We start from the raw sequence: 25,942 nt of genomic DNA, 5'->3' as shown, positions 1-25,942 counted from the left end.
AGCGGCTGAAATGAAATCATACTCTGCTTCTCAAAGAGTTATTCCCCACTCCTTGGGATTTGTTTGGGAAGATTTTTTTTTTTTTTTGGTGAGGAAGATTCACTCTGAGCTAACATCTGTTGCCAATCTTCCTCTTTTTTTTCGCTTGAGGAAGATTAGCCCTGAGCTAACATCCGTGCCAACCTTCCTTTACTTTGTATATGGGTCGCTGCCATAGCGTGGCTGATGAGCAGTGTAGGTCTGTGCCTGAGATCCGAATCTGTGAACCTAGGTGACCAAAGTGGAGTGTGCCAGACTTAACCACTACACCACAGGGCCTGACTCTAGGAAGATTTTTACTATTGGCCTACTTCTGCAGACAATAAAGATTTATAAACTACATTCATATGATTCTTTTACTGAAAATTTCCTTAAAATGTCTAGGGATTTTGTACATTGTAATAAACAATAAATGCAGGTTCTCAACCCCCTCCCCCATCTCTCTGATATACTTCAAGCAGCCCTGCTGCCTGGGAATTCAGTTGCCATGGACATGAGTTTGCACCATTAACACAGGTATGAGATGGGAATGTCAGTAAATAAAATTAAGTCATTGTGATATGTATAACAAGGATAATATAACTCAGACTCTAAGTGCAGGAGGTGTAGCCACCACTCTAAAGGGAACCATGAATCACCCCCCAAAATAGAAATACACAGACAGAAAATTTCATATACAAAGAACCATTGCTCTAAGCGTTTCTATGTGTATCCTGGAAGGAAATCGTGGCCACCACACCTGACATATAAAAAGCAGTCAAGTTCTGTTCAGCAGTTCCTCTTATCCAAATGACCAACTCAGCCAGTCCTGATCTTTGTCAAGGAATCCCTGACCCTTCCGAGAATCCTGAGTTTTGTGCTCCCCTCTGGGCCTCCTTAACATACTGAGTCAGTTGTCAGCTCTCTGGAAATTTCCTCGCCACTTCCCAATGTGTTTTCAACAGCTCTAGCATCTTCCCAGCTCCTCCTCATCCACAAGGGGGGGTCTTACCGTGATCTCCCACCAAAGCAGTTTGTGCTGGGGGGCTGGTGCCGGTTCTCTGGAGCGACAGCTGTCCCACTGGGTTCTCTCGAAGGTGGCTGTGATCCTAGAAAGGGGATCCATCACAGGAAAAGACAGAAATGTTGAGAAGCTCAGCCCTTGGTTGAGATGTGACTACAGGAACAGAGTTTGCTCCATGTTTTACAGTTACCCATCACGGCGGGATAAGGATGGTTTAGCAAGCTGCAGCTCCCAGCATGAGAAGAAATAGGGACAGACAGATGAGATCTGACTGGGACCATGGAACAGAGGGGCTCAAACTTGGGAAACAGCTCTTCTTCTCCAGGACCTTCAAGAACATCTAAGGCACTTACAAGCATGTTGCCTTATATACTAAATGAACTTGAGCCACACCAACGTGAGATAGAGAACACATGCTAACCATACAAAGTAGGGGCAAGGAATTGGGGCATTTCTCCATATCACAACCAGAGAGCTGTTTAAAAAGCCAAATAAGATTCAATTCAAATCAAATCATGATACTCTTCTACTAAAAACCCTTTAGCAGCTCCCTGCTTCTTAGGACGAGGTTCTTACCAAGGCTTTTGAGGCGGTGTGACCTGAGGCAACCTGCCTCTCCAGCCTCACTTCCCACCCCTCTCCTTGCTGCTCCCCATGATCCAGCCACCCTGGCCACCTCTGTTCCCACTGCAGGCCAAGCTAACTCCCACCTCAGAACCTATGCACAGGCAACCCCTCCACCTTCTACTCAGCCATCCCTTTAACCCCACACCCCCACCTTGGCCTGTCTAAACTCCTCATATGCTGGCAGGTCTCAGCTTCCTCAGAGAAACCTTCCCAACCCTCTAATTTAGATGAGATCCCTCTGAAGTACAGGAATCTCATACCACTCAGGACTTTCCTTCATAGCTTTTGTTACAATTATAGTTACATAACTATCTGTGCATTTACTTCTTTGATACCTAACATCCTCTGCCCACCCCGCAAAGTGGATTATAAGCTCTAGGGAGCAGAGACCACATGTATTTTGCCCACTGCCATCTGGCCGGCATCTGGTCCAAGATCTAGTACATTCCAGGTGCTCAATTATGGATACATGTGCTGAATGAGCAAGCGAGGCACATTTTCCTCCATGTACCAAAAGTACCCAAGCACCGCTCGGCCCAGCTGAGGGAGGATTCTCAGCAATCAAGTCCCATCCAATCACTAGGATTCCACTCGACTGCCCTTGAATTGGAATTCAAATTTCACCCCCTTGAAGCTACAGAAAGCCTGTTTGGGGCCTGGAACGCGCCATAGTTACATCACATTTAACGAAAAAAATTATGGAGAAACCCAACCCATTTCAGAACTCAGACTTCATGAAATAATTTCCTGCTAGATCCAAAAGTGACTAATTTCAGACTAGATCAAAAGAAACAAAATGCCCACATTCAGGACAGAGTGGGAGACACTCTCCAATTTCCCTGCTTCTGTCTGTATCTTGCAAGTGTAGATCTCTAAGATACACAGTTCTTTCTCAGCTAATACTGTCTCATCAAAGTCACCCTCAATCTCCCCAGGAAGTTTAACTGCATTGAAAAGAAGAAAAGTTGTCCCAAGTGACATTTCATAAAGATGTTTTATTTTCCAAAGTCTATGTGGGATGAAAAGATGTTTTTCTCTGCTCTCAAACCAAACAACAACACACTTACAAAGACCTGACATTTATTTTGGTCCATTATCAGAAAGCAGTCCTTGAAAAATCATGTCAGGATTTTGGTCCAGGATGCTAAGAAAAGTCATGGCTAGGCATGGGCCAGGGCTGGCTGAGCAGTACCCAAACCCAGATACCAGGAGAGAACCAAGCTCTGGGCACCCCCTCCTACCCTGCCCAACCCCACCCCATCCCGGCACAGCCCTGGGGAGCAGGGCAGCACTCACCGTCTGTCACGGCACTGCCATTAGGCACACTTCCCAGATCAACAGTCGGCCCGTCCAGGAAAATTGTCAGCTCACCGCCCGAGACAACACCGCCTTTGTTCTCTGTCTGCAGGTTCAGGGTCAGCTGCGTGTTCTCCACTGTTGAACACAAAAGGCAACAGGGATGGACTAAAGCAAACGCACCCTGAGTTAAGATTCTCTAAGTTATAAGTTCCCATGTCACCTACTCTGGCATCCTTGGCAACATTTTTCTGCATCTTCAAATCTGTCTTGTGGCATGGACAAAAGAATGGGAAGGAACATGTCTAATTTTCATCGTCATTGTATTAGGCTGCTGGGAAAGGCTGTACTCCTTCTCTTTTAAACATTTTATATCACTAGGATAGCTATATAATTTCTACATTACTTATTTACTTGTTTGTCTATACTTGAGGACTGTAAGAATGGAGTAGAGAAATGGATGGCATACAGAGGAAGAAAGTAGTTCCAAGCAGCATCCTCCCTCCCCATACAAAGAACACTGGCAAAAAGGAGAGAAACAGGTCAGGAGACCCTAAGGAAATGTTATCAAGGGGCATCTCTAGATAAGGGACTATACGGGCTTATTCATTCCTTATTTGTGCTAAAAAGTGTTTTGTCCTGGAATTGAAAGCCTAGAAATAAAACCACACATCTATGGACAGCTAATCCTTGATAAAGGAGCTAAGAACATACAATGGAGAAAGGAAAGTCTCTCCAATAAACAGTGTTGGGAAATCTGGACAGCCACATGCAAAAGAATGAAAGAAGACCATTATCTTTCGCCATACACAAAAATAAACTCAAAATGGATCAAAGACTTGAAGGTAAGACCTGAAACCATAAAACTTCTATAAGAAAATATAGGCAGTACACTCTTTGACATTGGTCTTAAAAGGATCTTTTCGAATACAATGTCTACTCGGATAAGGGGAACAAAAGAAACAATAAACAAGTGGGACTTCATCAGACTAAAGAGCTTCTGAAAGGCAAAGGAAACCAGGATCAAAATGAAAAAACAACACGCCAACTGGGAGAAAATATTTGCAAACCATATATCTGACAAGGGATTAATCTCCATAATATATAAAAAACTCACAACTGAACAACAAAAAAACAAACAACCCAATCAAAAAGTGGGCAGAGGATAAGAACAGACATTTTTCCAAAGAAGATATACAGATGGCCAATAGGCACATGAAAAGATGTTCAACATCACTAATCATCAAGGAAATGCAAATCACTTAGATATCACCTTACACACGTTAGAATGGCTAGAATCACCAAGCCAACAAATAACAAATGTTGGAGAGGGTGTGGAGAAAAGGGAACCCTCACACACTGCTGGTGGGAATGCAAACTGGTGCAGCCATTATGGAAAACAGTACGGAGACTTCTGAAAAAATTAAAAATAGAAGTACCATATGACCCAGTTATCCCACTACTGGGTATTTACCTGAAGAACGTGAAATCAGCAACACAAAGAGACTTCTGCAACCCTATGTTCATTGCAGCATTATTCACAATAGCCAAGACGTGGAGGCAACATAAGAGCTCATCGACTGATGATCAGATAAAGAAGATATGCTGTGTGTGTGTGTGTGTGTGTGTGTATATACATATAGATAGATACATATAAATACAGATACATATAATATATACATAATGGAATACTATTCAGCCATAAAAAAGACAAAATCATTCCATTCGCAATAACATGTACAGACCTTGAGGGTATTATGTTAAGCGAAATAAGCCAGACAGAGAAAGACAAATACCATAGGATTTCACTCATATGTGGAAGATAAACAAACACATGGACAAAGAGAACACTTTAGTGGTTACTAGGGGGTAGGGTGTTGGGGGGTGGGCACAAGGAGTGAAGGGGCACATTTGTATGGTGACTGACAAATAATAATGTACAGCTGAAATTTCACAATGTTATAAACTATTATGACCTCAATTTAAAAAAAAGTGCTTTGTTCTGTTTTTTTAAATTTGCAATCCTGAAACTGTTTCAGTTTAAAATAAGGAAAAGATTTTAAAGCAATAAAAGTTCAATGCAGGCAAGTTGGTTCCATAGTCACATGGCCCTGGATCAGTCCCGTAAGGAGAGACCAGTCAACACCTGGCTCTACGACTGAGGTGAGAAGGCAGCTCAGAGTCACCCAGCGCCTAGAACACTAGGCAAATTCAGCCCTGTGGGCAAACAGCAAAAGTCGGGAAACTGCGGCGGAAAAACAGAACAAACTGACGAGAGGCAGAAGCACCAAATCCTAGGCGGGCTGGAAACTGCTACGCACACCCCCTCACCCCCCCCACCAAGCTGGACCACGCCAAACATCTCAGTTACTGGTCAGGCACTACAACCTCCAGTTGAGGTCCATTTGATAATTACTAAGAGAATACCAGGTCTTACAAGGATTTCCAAAGTATGGCAGTCCTTCCATGCCTCCCCCATCTTACAAAGCCAGGTCACGAATGTGCCACAGTCCAACCTCCCTCCCCACCCCATCAAAGCACCACTTCATTTTATCTCTTATTCTTTTTTTTTTTAAAGGTTTTATTTTTCCCTTTTCTCCCCAAAATTCCCTGGTACCTAGTTGTGTATTTTCAGTTGTGGGTCCTTCTAGTTGTGGCATGTGGGACGCCGCCTCAGCATGGCCTGATGAGCAGTGCCACGTCTGCGCCCAGGATCCGAACCAGCGAAACCCTGGGCCGCCAAAGCAGAGTACGCAACTTAACCACTTGGCCACGGGGCCAGCCCCCTCATTTTATCTCTTAATTGCTGCCGTTTTATTATAAGCTATCTCACAGCTTTCCTAAACAATGTGGAGTATGTATAAATAATTATCTCCCTGAATACTTCCTAGAGACAACCCCTTCCTCACACCAACAAAGACTGCCCCAAATCTAAGAAATAGAAATAGTCCTTCAAAAATTTAGCAGAAAAAAAAGTCTGAATCAATTCAAGGATCTCTTATAATAAGGTGGAAATCAGTTAACTTTCAGGTTTTCAAGTTTTCTTCAACCTTCCCTTAATCTCTCTTCCCTGTAAGGGAGCTCTCCAAATCCTTTTGAGTCTGTTGTTGCTCTTTTGAGTCAGTTTCACTGAGGGGCTTGGTGAGTTCTAAATATTTCTACAAAATAAGACTCGTAATCTGAAAACTAGTTCTTTGAAAGTCCAGGGTGGGGAAAAGAACAGAGGCCTTTTGACCACCAGCACCACTTGCCAGCCATGCAAACGAGCCATCTTGGAAGTGGATCCTCCAGTCCCAGTCTAGCCTTCAGATGAGTGCAGCCCAGCCAGCTGATCGACTGCAACCTCATGAGAGATCCCAGGCCAGACTGCCCAGCTAAGCAGCTCCTAAATCTTGACCCACTGAGACTATGAGACAGTAAACGTTTATTATTGTTTTTAAAAGAAGTCAAGGAGTGTCTCCCTACTGAATCATGCTGAGATCCAGTATGTCAGTCCCTAGCAGGCAGTACAGCAGAGATGGGTGCCAGCCAGACAGACTGAGTTCAAATCTCAGTTCTACTACCTAGTATCCATGCAGCACATCTGAGCATCGGTCCCCCTACCTGCAAAACAGGAGCAGTAAGAGCATATTTTTCAGAATTAAATGGCACCTAGTAAGCTCCTAAGAAGCTGTCATTTTCTTTATCTCCTTGTTGACATCCCTGTTTTACAGACTGAAGAGTCCCAATTTCTCTTGATCTAACTTGTTCATTGTCTAGTCGCTCTTCTCTTGACCTTTCCAAGCCTTTTTCAGGTTGTGGCAAGAAACTCCCCAAAATCTCCCAAAAGAAGCCACATAACCATCACAAGGATGAATGATCTTCTCATGTTGCTTCTCAGACACTTCCTAAAGACGCTCAGCCTTTTGGATTCAGTACAGTGCTGTTGGAAATGTGCTAGGACAAGCATTCTAGAAGGGCTCCTTGATTCCTCTCTTGATATCTCAGAGATCATCATTTTATAAGTGGAGTGTGGGCAGGTTTTTCCCTCCTTCTTGAAGGGATGATAATGTTCGACAGGAAGGCAGAGGAACCCAAGGCCACTCACTGCTAATTTCAACCTCCTGACAGTCACGCTGCCACAGTCCTGCAATAGAAGCCAGAGGCATAACCTGAATTTTTCTATCCATAGTCTCATCTCAAGGCTCCAACTTAGCTCTTCTATCTAGTTTACCCACTAATTGTGTCCAGCAGGATTATATACTTACAGGCTCAGAAGTTACTTTGCAACCCTGAGACACATTGACCTTCAAAAAGAGCCAAAGCGGGGGAAGTTGTTTTTCTTTAAATGAAACTCTTGAGAACACAACCTTTCACTGTTCTATTTACTAAAAACAAAGAGAGCCAGAGAGACATCTGGCCATCGCTACCATAACATAACTAAGTAATCAAATTGAGCATTGCTAAGAACCAGACAACCAGACACCCACATGGTTCCTGATGTGATGCAGTATGAAGTACACAACACCACTTCTTTTAAAGCCTTCTCGTTAAAAGGATTTAACCTGAATCCAATCAAGCCTCTTAAATGTCCTTCCCAGTGTACGTGAAATAAGGGATAGAGAAACAAACTCAATGACACCAAGAGGAAACAATCAGACAAATCCAGAATATGTGACATCTATATAGTAACGGTCCTGGACTCTTCAAAAAGTCAATGTTATTAAATACATTTCTTGGTTTTTTGTTTTTTTCTGCAGGGGAAGATTTGCCCTAAGCTAACATCTGTTGCCAATCTTCCTCCTTTTCTTTTTCTTCCCTTTTCCCCCCAAAGCCCCAGTACATAGTTGTGTATACTTGAAGGTTCTTCTGGTTTTTCTATGTGAGCCACCACCACAGCATGGCTACTGACAGACAAGTGATGTGGTTCCGCACCAAGGAACCGAACCCGGGCTACTGAAGCAAAGCATGCCAAACTTTAACCCCTAGGCCAACAGCACTGGCTCTACATTTCTTATTTTTTTAAAAAAGGGGAAGGAAGGAGACTCTTCAGGATTTAAGGAAACATAATCACTAAATGCCATGTGTGAATTCTGACTAAACTTTGGTTTGAAAAAAATATTCTTGGGACAATTGGAGAAATTTGCATCCAGACTGGCTATCAGATGATGTCTGAAATTACTGTTGATTTTCTTAGGTTCATTAATGGTACTATGGTTTTATATAAGAACGTTCTCATTCTTGGGAGATGCAAGAGAAGATTATGATGATATCTGTACTTATTCTCAAATGGTTTTAGAGGAGGATAGGCTGAAGATTTTAGGAGTTATGATATCTGAAATTTACCTCCAAATGGTTCAGGAAAAAAAATGCACAGCCCCACAGGCTCACACATACAGGTAAAACAAATGCGTATCTAGGTAAAGGGCATTTGGGTGTTCATTACGTTATTCTTTCAATTCTTTTGTATGTTTGAAAGTTTCATAATAAAAAGTTGGAAAAGATTTTCTTAAATTGGCAAGGCTATTAAAAAATTAAACCTCTGAGAACAGAACACCCCATTATTCTCTTAAAAAAAAATACCTGAGCCAGGGGAGCCCTACAATGCATAATGGGACTAAAGAAACCATTAGCTAATTGAGTGACAGACTTGAGAATACAGGGGAGGCTGAAAAGAGTAAGTGTGGCTGGAAAACTTATACTGGAATCTTAGCTATAAATAGCAGCATTAGCCACCTCAACTCTGGGGCCCTCGGGTTTCAGTACAGCCACACTGACGACTCTACAAAGGGCCTTTCTCTTCCAGCATGTCTTCTTACTGGCTTTGAGGTACTGCTCAAAACTCAAGAAAATGATGAAAAAATGGGTGTAGTGAGTAAATTTGCATAACTAGTCAGGTTTAGCATAGGAAGCTTACAAGCTACTCTCAGAGTCGTCACGCCCTGCTCTATCTGTGGTCACGCAACTCCATATGTGTAGTGAGCACCCACTAGTTTAGTCCCTGAGATGCAACAGGAACAAAACACAAAACTCTGTGCTCTGGGTATTTGTATTCTAGTTGGGTGAAACAGACAATGAACAATTTTTTTTTAGTAAATTGCATGATCTGTTAGAAAGTGGCAAATGCAGTAGGAAAAAATGAAACGAGGAAAGGGGTGGAGAGTACCAGAGGTGGGACAAGGTCCTGGGGTGGTGGGAAAGTTTCACTGGGAAGGTGACAACGGAGCAAAGACTGAAAGAAGGATGGGGCAGGAGTATCTGGAGGATGAATATTCTAGACAGAGAGAAAAGGAAGCACAGTGGCCCCAGGTGGGCGCATGCCTCGCATGTCTGATGAACAGTAGAGAGGCCGATGTGGCTAGAGTGGATGAGGGGACAGAGGAGCATGAGATGAGGGCAGCAGGTAACCAGAGTTCATGAGAAAGGCCTTGGAGCTCTTGCAAGATCTCTGGCGTTTACTCTGCATGAGATTGGGAGACATTAGAGGGGTTTTTTTTGTGTTTTTTTGCTGAGGAAGATTCACCCTGAGCTAATATCTGTGCTAATCTTCATCTATTTTGCACGTGGGTTGCCACTACAGCATGGCTGCCCACAAGTGGTGTAGGTCCGCACACAGGAACAGAACCCAGGCCACCAAAGTGGAAAGTGCCGAACTTAACCACTGGGCCATGGGGCAAGCCCCAACCATTACAAGATCTTGAGCAAGGAAGGGACACAACTCCTGTTGCAGCACAATCACTCTGGCTACAGAAGAAGCAAGGTCTGAAGCAGACAAAATCAGACAGGAGGTCACTGCAATATTCCAGGTGGGAGCAGATGGTGACTTGGGCCACAGTAATGGCAGGGTCTTCTGGCAACACAGTGCCTAAGGGAGACTCTACGTTGGCCTCCCGCCCAGCACGTATTAGGAAAGACCCATGACTCCCCACTGAGCACATCGGCCAGGCCCTACAGGCCCACCAGCCTCTTGGAACCAAAACTTTGGGCAAATCATAGGCAGGGGCTGCAAAAAGCACCAACTTAGAGAACGGCTGGAGGAAGTGAGATTCAACTGCAACCAAATGGAACACATAGAATGAAAATACTCCGCTAGCAAGAGACTTTAGCTCCTCTGAGAAAGCCACAGTCTTGAGCTCACGTGAACTTCAGCAAACAGCACACTTCTTCAGTCACAGGACTGTGCCCTTCTGTTCCAAGCACCCACTCATTACCCATCCTTCGTAATGCTACTTTATGGAGGTCTACAGTTAGCTGGAGGACTGGATATTAGAATGCAGGGGAAAAAATTTGGAAAATCTCAAGGGCCGTGCCAGGAGAAGCCCTCAAAAGCCAGCACACCAAGAGAGACAAGTAGGCAGTAGGTGCCTCCTGATGGAAGCACATGCCACCTCATCAAAAAGGAAAAAACAGAACCCAGATCAGATCAGACCCACCCATGAGTTGACAGGAAACAGAGGGACAGAGGAACATGTTAAACCACACTGCAGGGACACAAACAGCAAAACCCAAAACATGGGAAACTATGGGACAAAACGTCCAGTTTCTCCGACAACAAATTGTAAGGCGTAAAAAGTGGAAGGAGAACCTATGGGTTAAAAGAGACTTAGGAGACATATCAATCTGTTTGGATCCTCATGGAAACAAACCAATGGTAGGAAAAAGAAAAACTTTATAAGACAACTGGGGAAATATAAAACCCGACTGGATATCTGATGATATTAAATAATTACCATTTAGTTTTTTAGGTATGAAATTGGTGTTATGATTATGGTTTTTAAAAGGCTTTATCTTTTGGAGACACAAACTGAAATATCTGTAGATGAAATACAACTGAGATTGCCAGCCTGGTGGTGTAGCGGTTAAGTGCGCACGTTCCACTTCGGCGGCTCGGGGTTCACCGGTTCGGATCCCGGGTGCGGACACAGCACCGCTTGACAAGCCATGCTGTGGTAGGAGTCCCACATATAAAGTAGAGGAAGATGAACACAGATGTTAGCACAGGGCCAGTCTTCCTCAGAAAAAAAAAAGAAAGAAAAAATACAACTGAGATTTATATAAAAATAATCCAGTGGAGGGTCAGGTGGGAAGTTAAGATGAAACAGAAATGGCCATTCTTAGATAGCTGTGGAGCTGGGTGATGGGCACACAGGGATTCATGGACTATTCTTTCTATCTTTTTGTGAGCTTGACATTTTCTATAATAGTCTTTCTTTTCAAGCCAGCATACCTAAGGCACAAACAGTGACAATAAACTAAAAAACTTACAAGAATTCAACATTACACATACAGTTTGAAATACAAAAAGGTAGAAATACCCAATCAAGCTGCTCAGGGAATAACCCCTCCTCTTATTTTTCCTTACTTCAAAGCCTCAGATTTGCAAGTAGCTTCAGGTTAATAATTTCCTATTGGGAAGAGTTGTTATGTGCAACAAGGATGAGTAATATTTTTCTAAGAGTTCCTTTTTCCCTTTCTTGACTCTGCCTTTTGAATATGCTTTTTGCATATGGTACTAATCAGTATAGATAAATAGCGCATGGAAGTTGCCTTCCTTATTCCAGGAAAAGAAGAAACTACATAAACGAGAACTGCCAAACTGTGCCACTATAATGCACTTCAGTTATGAAACCCAGAAGTCCTGCCTGGACAGTTTCACTGTAGTATATGAAAGAACTTTCTAGTTTAGAATCCTTGATCGCCACTGTCCCTCCCTGCTCCCACACCACCAAGATGTACGTGCATGTACACATTTACTTTTTTTTTTTGAGGATGATTAGCATTGAGCTAACATCTGCTGCCAATCCTCCTCTTCTTGCTGAGGGAGACTGGCCCTGAGCTAACATCCGTGCCCATCTTCCTCTACTTTATATGTGGGATGCCTACCACAGCATGGCTTGCCAAGTGGTGCCATGTCTGCACCCGGGATCCGAACCAGCGAACCCTGGGCCGCCAAAGCGGAACGTGCGCACTTAACCACTGAGCCACCAGGCTGGTCTTCACACTTACGTATTTTAAAAAGAAAAAACTTTTTTTTCTTTTGTTTCCTAACTCAGACTACAAATGTAAGGATTTACCTGGAAATTTGAGAAAAATCAAACAGGGCACAAAAGTAGGATACTTATAAGGGAGACCAAGTACTCTTGTGTCAAGAGTCAAAGAAGCCCGATGAAGATCTGACTGATTTGGCCTTAACAGAGGCACTAATGGAACAAACAGACCTCCTTCTTCTTGCCTCCCTCTGCCCTCAATCCCATAGGCCCATCAAAAGAAAGTGAAAATAAGCAGGGCATTCATTAACAGGTCAGTGTTCATTCTACACACAGCTGTGAAACACTGGTGCACAGAGGAACGGAACCGGAGGAAATTCCAGAAGGGCAGAGAGTAAACAGTCCCTGTTCCACTCCCTGGTTCCCCGTAATTCAGACACACACAGGCTGGAGTCTACCCCAGGCTTAAAGAGAACGCTCTTTCACCTTCCCTTCACAGTAAAGGAAGCCAGAGGCTTCCAGGATTTACTGTTACAATGTCTCCTTGGCTTCCAATCTTAGCCAGAGTCTAACAAGAGAAAGTCTTTTCTACCAAGCTAGCATCTGGTTGTAAACACTGGCATTCTTGGGGATACCAGTGTTGACTCTGCTTCACCCCACGTCCTCTTGGCCCCCACCACTCACACCTTGGCAGGGTCTTCCCAGAACACAGGGTGGAAGGAACAGTCTACCTTGGCCTTGAAACCTCTTCTGTGTGTACGGCTGCTGGGGGTCCAGCCTTAATCATCTCTAAATTAAAGTTCTAGTCTACTGGGAATTGTATTAACTCCTCTAAAAATGAAAATAGCTTCATTTTACAAAGGCAGTTAATAAACTTTTCTTTTTCTTTCTGGTTCATTCATTCAAGAAGCATTTTCTGGGCACCCACCATCTGCCTGAAACTGTGCTAGAAGCTGAATTATATTGAAGAATGAAAACAGACATAGTTTCTGCTTTCAGGAACCTCATCAGTAAGTGGGAGAAACAGAAGCAATTAAAAAATCTCACAAAGAAATGCAAAGTTGCAACTGTGAAACAGATTTCATGTAAGAGATCTATGGTCCCATGAACGTTGGATATTTGGCCTGGTCAGGAAATCAGGAAAAGTTTCCTGAGGAACTGACAACTCAACTGTGATCTGAAGTTTCAGGCAGATAGCTAGCAGGTTGGGGGGTAGAGTAGAGTGGGGAGGATGACCATTCCAGGCAGAGGAAATGCCATGTGCAAAGGCCCTATGGCACAATTAGCTGCATGCATTCAGGAAACTGAATAACAGGGCTGAAACGAGATGTGATCCAAATGGAGTAGGAAATGGTGTAGGAGTAGGTAGTGGCCAGACATTGCAGATAATGCCTTGTGGGTCCACCATGTTGCAGAGTTTTTCTCTATCCTAAGAGTAGCAGCATGATACTTAAAGGTTTTTAATCAAGGTGTGACAAGATCAGCTTTATGATTTCAAAAATCATTCTGTCTGCAGTAGGGAAAACTGACTGGAAGGAAGTAAGGGTAGATACAGGCAGAGCAGACGGGAGGCCACAGGAAAGGACCAGGGGAGTAGACGTGGAGATGAACGAAGTAGGCAGACTTGTAAAGGTAAAAACCAAGAGAATCTGAAAATAGATTAGCAAAAGGGGTGAGCAAGACAGGCGTTGGGGGGTCGGCCCGGTGGTGCAGCAGTTAAGTGCCCATGTTCCGCTTCGGCAGCCTGGGGTTCATCGGTTCGGATCCTGGGTGCGGACATGGCACCACTTGACAAGCCATGCTGTGATAGGCGTCCCATGTATAAAGTAGAGGAAGATGGGCACGGATGTTAGCTCAGGGCCAGCCTTCCTCAGCAAAAAGAGGAGGATTGGAAGCAGATGTTAACTCAAGGCTAATCTTCCTCAAAAAAAAAAAAAAAAAAAAAAAGAGAGGTGTTGGAATCAAAGATGACTCCTGGGTTTCTAACTTACTTACCTGGGCAAATGAAGGATCTATACATTGAAATATGGAACACTGGAAGAAGACCAAGTCTGAGGAAGAGGTGATGAGTTCAGATTTGGACATGTCGATTTGGCAGCACTTCTGAGATGGCAAGACCATAGTTAGGTATGTGGTATAGAGCTCAGAGGAGAAGTCTAGGATGGAGATTCAAATCTGTGGGTCACCAGCACATGGTGGTTATGCATAAAGAAGAGGTATGGACTGGAATGTGACCACAGAAGAAGAGGATGGAATGGCAGGAAACTCACAGTTAATAGTCAGATGCAGATGACCTTGCAAAGAAGACAGAGAAGAACAGTCCAAGAGGCAGGAGAAAAATCAGGAAGGATTCCTGAGAAGGCAGGAAAAGCCGGGCTCCGAAGCAAGGATGGAGAGTCTGCCCTTACATAAGAGAAGGAGGGACAGCTGCCCTCCTACCAAAGGGAAGCAGGAGGGGGGCTTAGGCACACGCATCCTCCTTTCTGTACCTGACAGATTTGTCAATTACAATCATGCTTATTTCTCTTGATTCAGGGTCCCAGTATTCTGTAGCCAAAGCCCATGCAGCTACACACACATTTTTTTACTTAAAGAAAAAAAAAGCGCACATGCATGCACACTTCAAAATTGGCTATTCATCACAGTCATCCATCTAATGAGGTACATCATAGACAAAGAATCTCTTTTGAACCAACTAAGGGCCGCTTTAACACAAGGCCTCAGTTGTCTTGGTAAATCTCACTGTTTGTCAAGCTGTAGCATATTTTTAAAATTTTTAAGTGATCTGGGGGAAATAAATACAGATCCGGGAAAGGTAAGTCTTTAGAGCAAACTGTGAGTTCACATGAGTTGCTGCTGCCTCGTCATGAGAGCTCCTCTTCCCCCCCAGGAGAGAAAGTCCTGGTCCCCCAATTCCTAGAGGAATCAGGCCCACTTTAACAGCTCCTCCATTCTCTGTGCCCTCAGGGAACCTCAGCCCCACACCACCTCTCCCTGTCGCACAGGATCAAAGCCATGTTTATAAACACGGTAGAGACACACTTTCAATGAACAAACCTCCTTTTCAATGGTCTTTGAATAGCAAAACATAGGAGCCCAGCTAGAAGAGAAATTTTGTGGTTAAGATCCTGCTTTTAAAAAATCAGCAATGTGGAGGAATTAGATGAAGGCAGTCAAAAAACACAAACTTCCAGTTATAGATAAATAAGGACTGGGGATGTAACGTGCACCACGGTGACTCTAGTTAACAATGCTGTAGGGTCTATTTGAAAGTTGCTAAGAGAGTAAATCCTAAAAGTTCTCATCACAAGGGAAAAAACACTTTTTTCTTTTTGTATCTATTTGAGAGGATGGATGTTAATTAAACTTACTGTGGTAATCATTTCACAATAAAAAAAAATTCCCCCTTTTAAAAAAATGGCTTTTTAAAAATTACAATTTCAGATGAGTGAAATATTATGCCACAATCAAGATTTGGATTAATGATTATGAAGAGTGTATAAGGACATAGAAAATCATTCATACTAAAATGTTAAGTTAAAAAAAAAGAACATGAAGTTATAGAATGCACTCTATTATTTTAAAACCCTATAAAAATAAGTATGTAAAGAGGCAAAGAAATAAATGAACCACAGAAAAATAATAAGCTGTGTTTGAAGAGTAAGATTATGAACTACAGGTTTGATTTTTTTAATTTCCACTATCTGCATAGTGGACACATTATTTCCTTAATTTCCACATCAGTTAGACATGCATATGGAAGTGTCTACAATGAAATGACATGATGTCTAAGATTTGCTTTCAAATACTCCCCAAAAAAGTGGGGGCCACAGATGAAAGACAACTGGACAAGTACTGATCACTGTTAAAATGGGTAATGGAGGGCCAGCCCCGGTAGCTTAGTGGTTAAGTTCGGTGTGCTCTGCTTCAGTGGCCTGGGTTTGGTTCCTGGGCATGGACCTACACCACTCATCTGTCAGTGGCCATGTTGTAGTGGCAGCTCATATACAAAAAGAGGAAGATTGGAAATAGATGTTAGCTCACGGCGAATCTTCCTCACCAAAAAAAAAAAAAAAAAAAAAAAAATTTAATAAAAAAATAGAAAAAATAAAATGAAATGGGTAATGTGTACAGGATGGTTCATTATACTATTCTCTCTACTTTTATTTATGTTTGAAACTTTCCATAATTAAAAGTTTAAAGTTGTTTTCCCATTTTTGCTATATACTGTCTTCACAATAAATAATATTAAGAAATAAAAAATTACAGAAACATGCTTATTACAAAAAATTCAAATACAGAAAGGCAAAATACGACACCTACCCCATAAACACACACATTCCAAATTCCTTCCCCATGATATAACTCACTGCTGTCAACTCTGTATGAAGTCGCTGTACCTGCAAACACTAGCACAAATACACATATATAAACTGCAAAACTGACTTCATCCTAGACCCAAAAGGTGTCCTCTTTGATTTTTCACTTAATGCATTCTCCAAATCTTTAAAAATACATACAGAAGCAATCTATCCATTGAGGAATTTAGGGTTTTAGGATGGAAGAAGGGGCATGTTCAAGGTGAATTCAGTCTTTACTGCAACGTCCCCCCTCTCCAAGAGAATGAATTTGTGTAATATATGTGTAAATAAAAATTAATTAATTAATTGAGAGAGTGAGGGAGGGAAGACACAGACAGCAATATTCTGAGAAACGTGAGCCTTGCTGTCCTGTACATAATAACAGCATCCTCCAGGCCAGGCCTGCCACTGAGGTGCAAATCCCCGCTCTGTCCCTACAATGGCACTAACTGTGCCATTCGTGTGACTGTGGCATTCTTACTCTGGTCTAGGATCGCTTTCCCTCCCGACATACCACTCTCCTACAAGAATAAGTCTCTTACTCTAAGAAAAATACTCCTAGAATCCTAGAAGACCAAAGGAAAAGGGAAAATAAAGCAGTCACATGAGATAAATGAGGCTTGATCTTAATACTATTCCAGCAGCCGCAGCAGCGTCTCCCCTGGGAGAACCTGGGAGCTTGGAATGGACAATCGGGCGGGAGCCTCTTTCAAATAACTGGAGCAAAGCAGAGGCCCAAACATCAGATGAAATGTTTCAGGGTTTTTTTTGGCAAGAGGCAGGAAACAGCTCATATCCAGGCAACGGTCTCATTTTCCTGTCACCGATCTGGGCTCAGTGCAAGGCCACCATTTCATGCCTATAACAGCTGTTGGTTCAGAAGCTGAATGCTACGCAGCTGATTAGAAACAGCATGTGTCCTCCAGGAGATGGCATGACGCCACTGCGGGACAGGCTTAAGAGGAATGGAAGAAGTTTCTAGAACTGTACAAACAGTACAGTCCTACACTACCAACTCAATTTAGAAGTTTTCCAAGTCTTCCTTTAGTAACTTAACCTCTAGACCTGCACTGTCCAACATATGACCACTGAGAACTAGAAACGTGGATGGTCCAGACTGAGAGGTGCTGTGAGGGTAAACCACACACTGGGTTTCAAAGACATGATACAAAAAAAAAAAAAAGTAAAAATCTCCCATTAATAGTTTTCTTTACATTGGTTACATATAAAATAATGACATTTTCAATATATTGGACTAAATAAAATACACCAAAATTAATGTCACCTGTTTTTGTTTTTCCTTTTTTTAACGTGGCTACTAGAAAATTTTAAATAACATATGTGGCTCACATCATATTTCCGTTGGACAGTGCTGCTCCAGCGCCTCCTCCCTGCCATGTTTGGTCATCATCTCGAGCAGCTCTCTCACGCACCAGGCTTGGCTGGCCCCAGGGCCCTTCTCTGTGTAACTTGACTGCACCAAGCTCGCTCCTGCCTCAAAGCTTCCCATATGCTATCCTCTCAGTCTGGAATGCTTTTCTCCTGCCAGCCTGGGCAATCCCTTCTCTTCCTTCTGGAGTCCTCCTGTCCTGACATCCCCCGACCCCAGCCTAGGCTAAGTCCTCAGTGATAGACTCCCAAAGCATCCTGCACTTTCCTCCACCACCCATCACAAGCGGAATAGTTTACAGTTTGTTTACCATCTGTCTGTTTTCCTCTCTAGATCCTAAATTCCAGGAGGACAGTGATGCTGTCTGCCTTGTCCACTGCTGCATCTCTAGCATCTAGCCGGTGCTCAAAGGCATTTATTCTGTGAACGCTGGTAAATAAACTTCATATCCTTCCCCTGCTCCAGGCAGGTCTCACAATCCTAAGAAAATGTCCCATGGAGAAGAAGGAAATTTCCTCTCACACAAAACCCTGATCTAACATAGAGAAATTATTTTGTCTAAAAAGGAAAAAAGGAAAAGCTGGAAAAAATGTCTTGACCACTTACTATGGACTAATATGAAAAAGGTCACAATATACCTCTAGAAAAAGGGGAATAGCCGCGTCGGCACTCAGGTTTTGAGGGGTGGAATCACTCTTTGCTCAAGTCCACAATCCCACGAGGTTGACTGACTTCCAAAGCTGATACGCGTACAGAACACTCTAGAGGCGGCGGTAAACCACAGGCTACGCGGAGGCAGCCACGTACAGGGGCAGGGATTCCTGACAGAAAGCTTTTCTTCTTTCTTCAAGTGAGGTTACACAAAGGCAGCTTCTCAGCTGGTGACACAGAGAGCAGGTCTGTTTTAACATTCGTTGCAGGGGCCTGTGTGTTTGCTTTTGAGACGACTCCTGGCTAAAAGGACCTTTTCTTTTAAACAGCTCTCCACTGACACTGTAGCCACGAACTGGGTCCGGCTGTAACTCTGAGAAGCTGGGGACGTGGGGTCAGGGGAGGGGGTTGCTTTTGGCTTCTTTGGGAATTCCTTGAGGTTCTGGCTTGGCCATATCTGCCTGAGGTGCAGGATGATGGAAAGCAACACACAGAGAGCTTTTCAGAGACTATTAAAGATGGTTTTTAATCCCAACGCCTGGCATCTTGTGCCAATCAAGAAAACAGTAGTCACTGATGTAACTGCAACCGGATGAGGCAAAATGAAACAAAGGCTTGCATTTGGAGGCTGGCGACGGATTCAGCCCAATGCGTCCCCAGAGTGGGCACCCAGCACCACCCTGGCGCTACCCCTGCCTCAGAGGCGAGCCATGACACTGGCCACAAAAACCTATGTCACAAGAAAAGACCTTCATCCTCACTAATCTAATTAAATATATGTATATATGCACTATATATATTATTTATTTCATATGTAAAATATATTTTATATTATATATGTATATATTAGCATCTTCTCTGTATTCTAGGCATGGGGTGGAGGCATGCACACAAGTAAACAAAAATCAAACAATGCTTGTCCCCACGGAGCTTACATTCTACTTGTAGAGGACAATAAGTGAGATAAATAAATAAAATACATAGTATTATATGGGGATACTGCTAAAAAGAAAATAAAGAAAAGGAAATAGGGATTATTGAGTAGGGAGGTGTTACAATTAAGATAGTCTCTGGTCAAGGTAACATGCTGTCTGACTCCATTTATATGAAATGTCCAGAAAAGGCAAATCTACAGAGACAACGAGCAGACTAGTAGTTGCCAGAGGCCAGGGGTGGGGATGGGAATTAACAGTAAATGGGCAGGAGGGATCTTACTGGGATGATGGGAAAGTTCATGGGGACATTGCACAACTTGGTAAATTTTCTTTTACATCATGGAATTGTACACGTTTTGAAAAAACAGCATGGTCAGGGAAGACCTCACTGAGGTGACATCTGAGTAGACTGGAAGGGGGTGAGAAAGCAAGCCATGAGGACACATGAGGAAGATTACTTCAGTAAGAAGGTAAGGCCAGCCCAAAGGCCCTGAGGCAAGAGCAACAGTAGGCTAGAGGAACAGAAGGAGGCCTGTGGGCCAGAAGGGGGTTTGGTGAGGGGAGAATGGTTAAGATGAGGTAACAGAGAGGTGACAGGAAGACCAGGGAGGGCCTTTTAGGCAGTTAGGGAAGGACTTTGGTTTTTACTCTCAGTGTGATGGGCAACCACTGGAGGGTCTGATTTATGGTTGGTATTATTCTGGCTGCTGGGTTCAAAAATGCACTATAGGGAGACACAGGCAGATGCAGGGAGACCAGTGGGGGACCTCTGCCTCCTAACAGCTGAGAAGTGACAGTGAGTTGAACCCAGGTGATGGCAGCAGTCATGGTGAGCCACGGTCAGATCCTCTGATGCATCTTGAAGGTAATGCAGACAGGACATGCTGACGGACTGGATGTGGGTTGTAACAGGAAGAGTAACGTCAAGGAGGACACCAAGGTTTTTAGTCTGAGTAATAGAGAATCACCACTGCCTGAAATGGAGGAAGCCATGGGAAAGCAGGAGTTCAGCTTTTAACATGTTAATTCGAGGATGTTAACAATACATCTGGAAATACTGCCTTGGGTTGCCAGGGGAGAGGCCCAGGCTGGGCGTCATAGGCGTACAGACCAAATTTAAAGCCATTGAGGTTAAAGATCACAAAAAGAAGGGGTGTAAATTGACAAGTGGATGCAGGACCAAGCCAACTCGGGGTCTCCCAGTGTTTTCAGATTGGCAAGGAGGAAACCAGCAAAAGAGACTGAAGAAGAGTGATCAGCAGACAGACAGAAAGCCAGTTGGGTATGGTGTCCTGAAAACCAAGTGAAAAAAGTACATCAAGGAGGAGGGATTGTCCATTAGGCAATCTGTAAGGGAACTGAGTATTGGGTGAGAATTGACCACTGGGTTTAGCAACATGAAGGTGACAGGCAACTTTGGTACAAGCACTTACAGCAGGGCATGAGGGCATAGCTTCTCAAGAAGAAAAGGGAGAGGAGAAATGATAAGAGATGCAAACTAAAATAACAGAAATCGATTTCCACCTAACAAACCAGCAGAGTTAAAAAGACTGGCAGTGCCCAATGCCCTTGAGGGTAGGGGAGCAGGTTCACAGGCCCACGCAGGGCAAGTGTGTGAAGTGATCCCAGCTGTGCAGCAGACCCAGGCCTTAGGCGTCAAAACCTTGAAACAGGGGCCAGCTCAGTGGCATAGCAGTTAAGATCATGTGCTCAACCTCAGCAGCCTGGGGTTCACCGGTTCGAATCCCAGGCACGGATCTATGTGCCGCTCATCAAGCCATGCTGTGGCGGGCGTCCCACATATAAAAGAGAGGAAGATGGGCACGGATGTTAGCTCAGGACCAATCTTCCTCAGCAAAAGGAGGAGGATTGGTGGCAGATGTTAGCTCAGGGCTGATCTTCCTCAAAACAAAAATAAAAACAACAACAACAACCTTGAAACACACCTACCTTTTGACCCAGCAACTGCACGCCTAGGAGTTTACTCCCCAAAGAGCACAATAATCTTTACAAGAATTTACTAACAAGTCTTGTTTATAATAGCAAAGAAGGAGAAATGGCCAACAATAAAAGAATGGTTATGGGGCTGGCCCCATGGCCGAGTGGTTAAGTTCGCACACTACATTTCGGCAGCCCAGGGTTTCACCGGTTTGGATCCGGGGTACAAACATGGCACCGTTCATCAGGCCATGCTGAGGCAGCATCCAACATGCCACAACTAGAAGGACCCACAACGAAAAATATGCAACTATGTACCAGGGGGCTTTGGGGAGAAAAAGGAATAAAATCTTTAAAAATAAATACATTAAATAAATAAATAAATAAAAGAATGGTTAAACTATGGTGCATTCACCCCCAAAAAATGCTATTACAGCCATTAAAAATGATCTAGTTTCATTGAGGTGGAAAAAAATGGTGAAAAGAACAAGTTGCAAAGCAATATGGACAATGAGTACCCATTTTGGAAAAAAAGTTATACATATACACATACATACATATATGATTTACATACCAAAAAAAAAGCTTAGCAGATATATAACAAAAGATTAACAGGATTAGCTCTGAATACCAGAATTTCAAGTGATTTTAACCTTCTCCTTCACGGAAAGGCAGGAGATGCAGAGGTTACAGGCAATGCTCTGGGACCAAAAGGCCCAGATTAAATCCCAAATCTGCCACCACATACTGTGGGGCCTTGGGCAAGTTACATAACATCTGTCTGATTCCTCATCAAAGGGGCTGGCAATACAATCTACCTCATGGGGACAGAGGAGGACTGAGTAAGAGTATATGTGTATGTGTATGTGTGTGCATGTATATAATTCAGAATAATGCCTGATACATACTAAGCACTCAGAACGGTTTTTGTCTTTCTTTCAATTAGCATGGAAATAACAACAATAATAAAAATAATAATATTTTCAGTTTTAGGAGCAGGCATTGCTTTTATAAAAATCAGGAAAAAAATTGCTAATATTTTCAATTTTCGGAGCAAGACAAAATTTCTCAGAAATTTCCTGTAAGCATTCCACGAGATAGAAATAACTAGGGCTTGTAGTTTAACAGGTTCATAAAAATAATTGGCTCTGCAGGACTGGTGTGGCCATGTCTACCATCAGGCCTATTCAAGGCACTGGAGTTTGCAGCTATGTCCTAAAGAATATCTCCCCATCAGCTTACAGACTGTCACATACTGCCTTTCACTTTTGTTCCTTGCCCAGCTCCTCCTCAGAAAGAAATCATGAACAATTTTTCAAATTTAAATTTAAAATTGTTTTTAACTGTAGAGCAACTTTTTCATTTTCTCTCTTCTTCCTCTGACTCAAGTTCCAAGGATCCGTAGTTTTATTTATTTTTCAGTTGAAAACTGGAAAAACAGCACTGTGTTTACTTTAAAATAATTGCATGCACTGTCTGTCAGGCGTGCCTCCTTGAGACGTACAGCCCACCCACCAGAACGCTCCGTCCTTATGGAAGCGCGAGGGAGGTGGTGCACCCCTCATGACTGGCCTATCTGTTCTTCGAACGTAAAGTACCATAACAACCCTCCGCTTATAAGATTTTTAAATAAACAGAGAGTTGTTTGTTTTCTTTCTTTTTCTTTTTTTTAATTTGGGAGACACACAGGGAAAGAAAAGAGACATACATAGAAAACAGAGAGCATGAGCAGGGGGCTTTTCGAAGTCTACTTTATTTTTCGCAGTGGTATGGGTACAGCAATTCTTCTATGTATTGTAGAACTGAGGAAATGAGTGAATGCATGGACGATGTTGAGAGCCAGAGTTCTCACACGGCAAGGAGGAAGGTTAGGAAGAATCCTCTGGGGTTCAATTAGAATTGAAGGTTTCAGTAAGAACGCATGGTGTTTAATATACAGACACTGAAATAGATATTTACATGTCTGTGTGTATGTGTGACATGGGTGTGTGTGTGTACATGTGCACAGATAGATGAACAGACAGATATAAAATCTGTCAGGAAAAATGAAGGCTCAAGAGCCAAGAAAGTTTTAAAGCACAAGAGCAGTGAGAAGAGATATGTCCAATCTGATGTTGACATTCCCTTCAATGAAAACAGTGAGAATATATAAAACCCATTAGGAAAAATACAACCACATCCTTATCCTACATCACATACCAAAATAAAATCCAGATTTTTTTTTAAATTGGCACCTGAGCTAACAACTGTTGCCAATCTTCTTTTTTTTTCCTTCTTCTTCTTCTCCCCAAAGCCCCCAGTAAATAGTTGTATATTCTAGTTGTGAGTGCCTCTGGTTGTGCTACGTGGGACGCCACCTCAGCATGGCCTGACGAGTGGTGCCATGTCCGCACCCAGGATCAGAACGGGCAAATCCCTGGGCTGCTGAAGCAGAGCGCGTGAACTTAACCACTCGGCCACGTGGCCAGCCCCAATCCAGATTGATTAAAGAGGTAAATGTTTAAAAACTAAATAAAGAAAACCATCACAAGTGTTGGTATAAGGAAGGTATCTAATTTCATTTTTTCCCAAGTGGTAGCTTGGTGGTTCTCGGACTTGAGTGTGCATAGAAATCCCTGGAGGGTTTGTTAAAACAGACTGCTGGGCCCACCTCCAGAGATTCTCATTCTGCGGGTCTGGGACAGGGCCTCAGAGTTTACATTTCTAACATGTTTCCAGGTGATGCCCTTGCTGCTAGTCTGGGGAACCACACTTTGAAAACCACTGGGTTAGCTGATGGTCATTCTGTACTGATTTTAAATGCCATCTTTATCATATAGTAAATTCTATCTATATTGGATAATGGCTGGAAAAAAATAAATGATGAGGACATGTCAAAAGGTTGGAGGAGCAAGCTTGAAGAGGCGTCCACTGGCCAAACCAGGGATTATTCGAGCATCAAAATAATGGCAGTAATAAATGATAATCCACTGAACAAAAGAAGAATCCATGAGTTGGGACTGATGATATATACATACATGCATATATAAAGGAAAAGGAAAAGCTCTTTCCTGCAGTAGTATGCCAACTAATAAATGTAGAAGGAATGATAAAATTGGAAAAAAACTTTTTGCAACCATCACAGTAATAACTGATTCAGACAAAAATCATTAAGGAACATTAATAAATGCAAAAAGTAGTAGGTGAAGTTGTGATGAGGAACAGATATTTACATAGTCTCAAAGTATCTCCCCATAAATTACTTTTTAATTATACAGAGAAAATAGTAATTTTACAGTGGAGAAATCTGGCAGACACCACCTTAACCAAATGATCAAAGTTAACATCATCAATAATGAAACAAGCCAAGTCATGTGCCTCCTGATATGACACACTGAGAAGGGCACAACATAAATTCTGGAGTGTTCCTGCAAAAAAATGTATACCTTGAATCTAATCATGAGGAGACATCAGACGAAGCCAAATTGAGGGGATTCTACAAAAAGACTGGCCTTTGCCCGGTGGTGTAGCAGTTAAGTTCACATGCTCTGCTTTGGCAGCCCAGGGTTCAGATTCCAGGTGCAGACCTACGCACCGTTTGTCAAGTCATGCTGTGGAAGGTGTCCCACATATAAAGTAGAGGAAGATGGGCATATAAAGTAGAGGAAGAGGAGGATGTTAGCTCAGGGCCAATATTCGTTGGCAAAAAGAGGAGGATAGGCAGCAGATGTTAGCTCAGGGCTGAGCTTCCTCAAAAAAAAAAAAAACGACTGGTCTTGTTTTCTTCAATAATGACAGTGTCACGTAAGACAAAAACAGGCTTTGGAACTGATCCCTGATTTAGAGAGACATGACGACTAAATGCAATGTATAATGTTACATAGGATCTTGGACCAGGGGGAAAAATTCACTTTAAGGGTATTATTGCAGCAAATGGAAAATCTGAATTAAATAACAATACTGTAAAAAATTTTAACTTCTTGATTTGGTGAATTGTATACTGGTTATGTAAGAAAATATTCTTCTTAAAAAACAGACACAGGGGCTGGCCCGGTGGCACAGCGGTTAAGTGTGCACGTTCCGCTTTGGCAGCCCGGGGTTTGCTAGTTCAGATCCCGGGTGCAGACATGGCACCGCTTGGCAAGCCATGCTGTGGTAGGCGTCCCACATATAAAGTAGAGGAAGATGGGCATGGATGTTAGCTCAGGGCCAGTCTTCCTCAGCAAAAAAAGAGGAGGATTGGCAGCAGTTAGCTCAGGGCTAATCTTCCTCAAAAAAAAAAAAAAAGACAAATATTTCAGGATGAAGAAGCACAAGGTTCTTCTTGTATTTCTCTACAGAAAGTTAGAAAACTTTTCATTCACGTATGTATAGAAAATTATTACACATGTATGTATAGACAGAAACAATGTTAAAGCAAGTGTATCAAAATATTAACAGTTGGGTGAAGGGTATAGGGGAGTTCTTTGTCCTATTCTTGTTTCTGAATTTGAAATTATTTTAAAATAAAGACTTTTACAAAATCCACTTCAAGCTACATTTCCCTCCTTGAGAGCAGGACAATCTGGTCATGCCAAGGTCTGCAGTGTTAATGAGGCCGGCTGCAGCACTGCAAGAGAAAATTGAGTCTTGGATCCTACCTGCTACCAATTTACACAGAAATCAAGATCATCCAGTGGGTGGGTACGGACAAAACATACACTGATAACTTTTGAAGTTGGGTGAAGGAGATTATGTTTGAAAATTCCCCTAATAAA

At 42.8% G+C, this 25,942-nt stretch overlaps 1 protein-coding gene across 6 annotated transcripts in view; it reads right to left on the bottom strand.

The window, feature by feature from the left end:
- Nucleotides 1-25,942, bottom strand: part of WWP2 (WW domain containing E3 ubiquitin protein ligase 2) — a 138,126-nt gene that overhangs the window by 73,548 nt on the left and 38,636 nt on the right. For all 6 annotated transcript variants that reach the window (XM_070261753.1, XM_070261755.1, XM_070261754.1 and 3 more), the window contains 2 exon segments: nucleotides 2,966-3,103; nucleotides 1,031-1,127 (listed from right to left, as the gene is read on the bottom strand). In XM_070261753.1, the coding sequence (XP_070117854.1) occupies nucleotides 1,031-1,127; nucleotides 2,966-3,103 (235 nt within the window).

Source organism: Equus caballus, chromosome 3, assembly GCF_041296265.1.
Source record: "Equus caballus isolate H_3958 breed thoroughbred chromosome 3, TB-T2T, whole genome shotgun sequence".
NCBI classification, from domain to species: Eukaryota; Metazoa; Chordata; class Mammalia; order Perissodactyla; family Equidae; genus Equus; species Equus caballus.
Note: the sequence above shows the minus strand (reverse complement) of the source record. Positions and strands in the feature narration are given on the sequence as shown.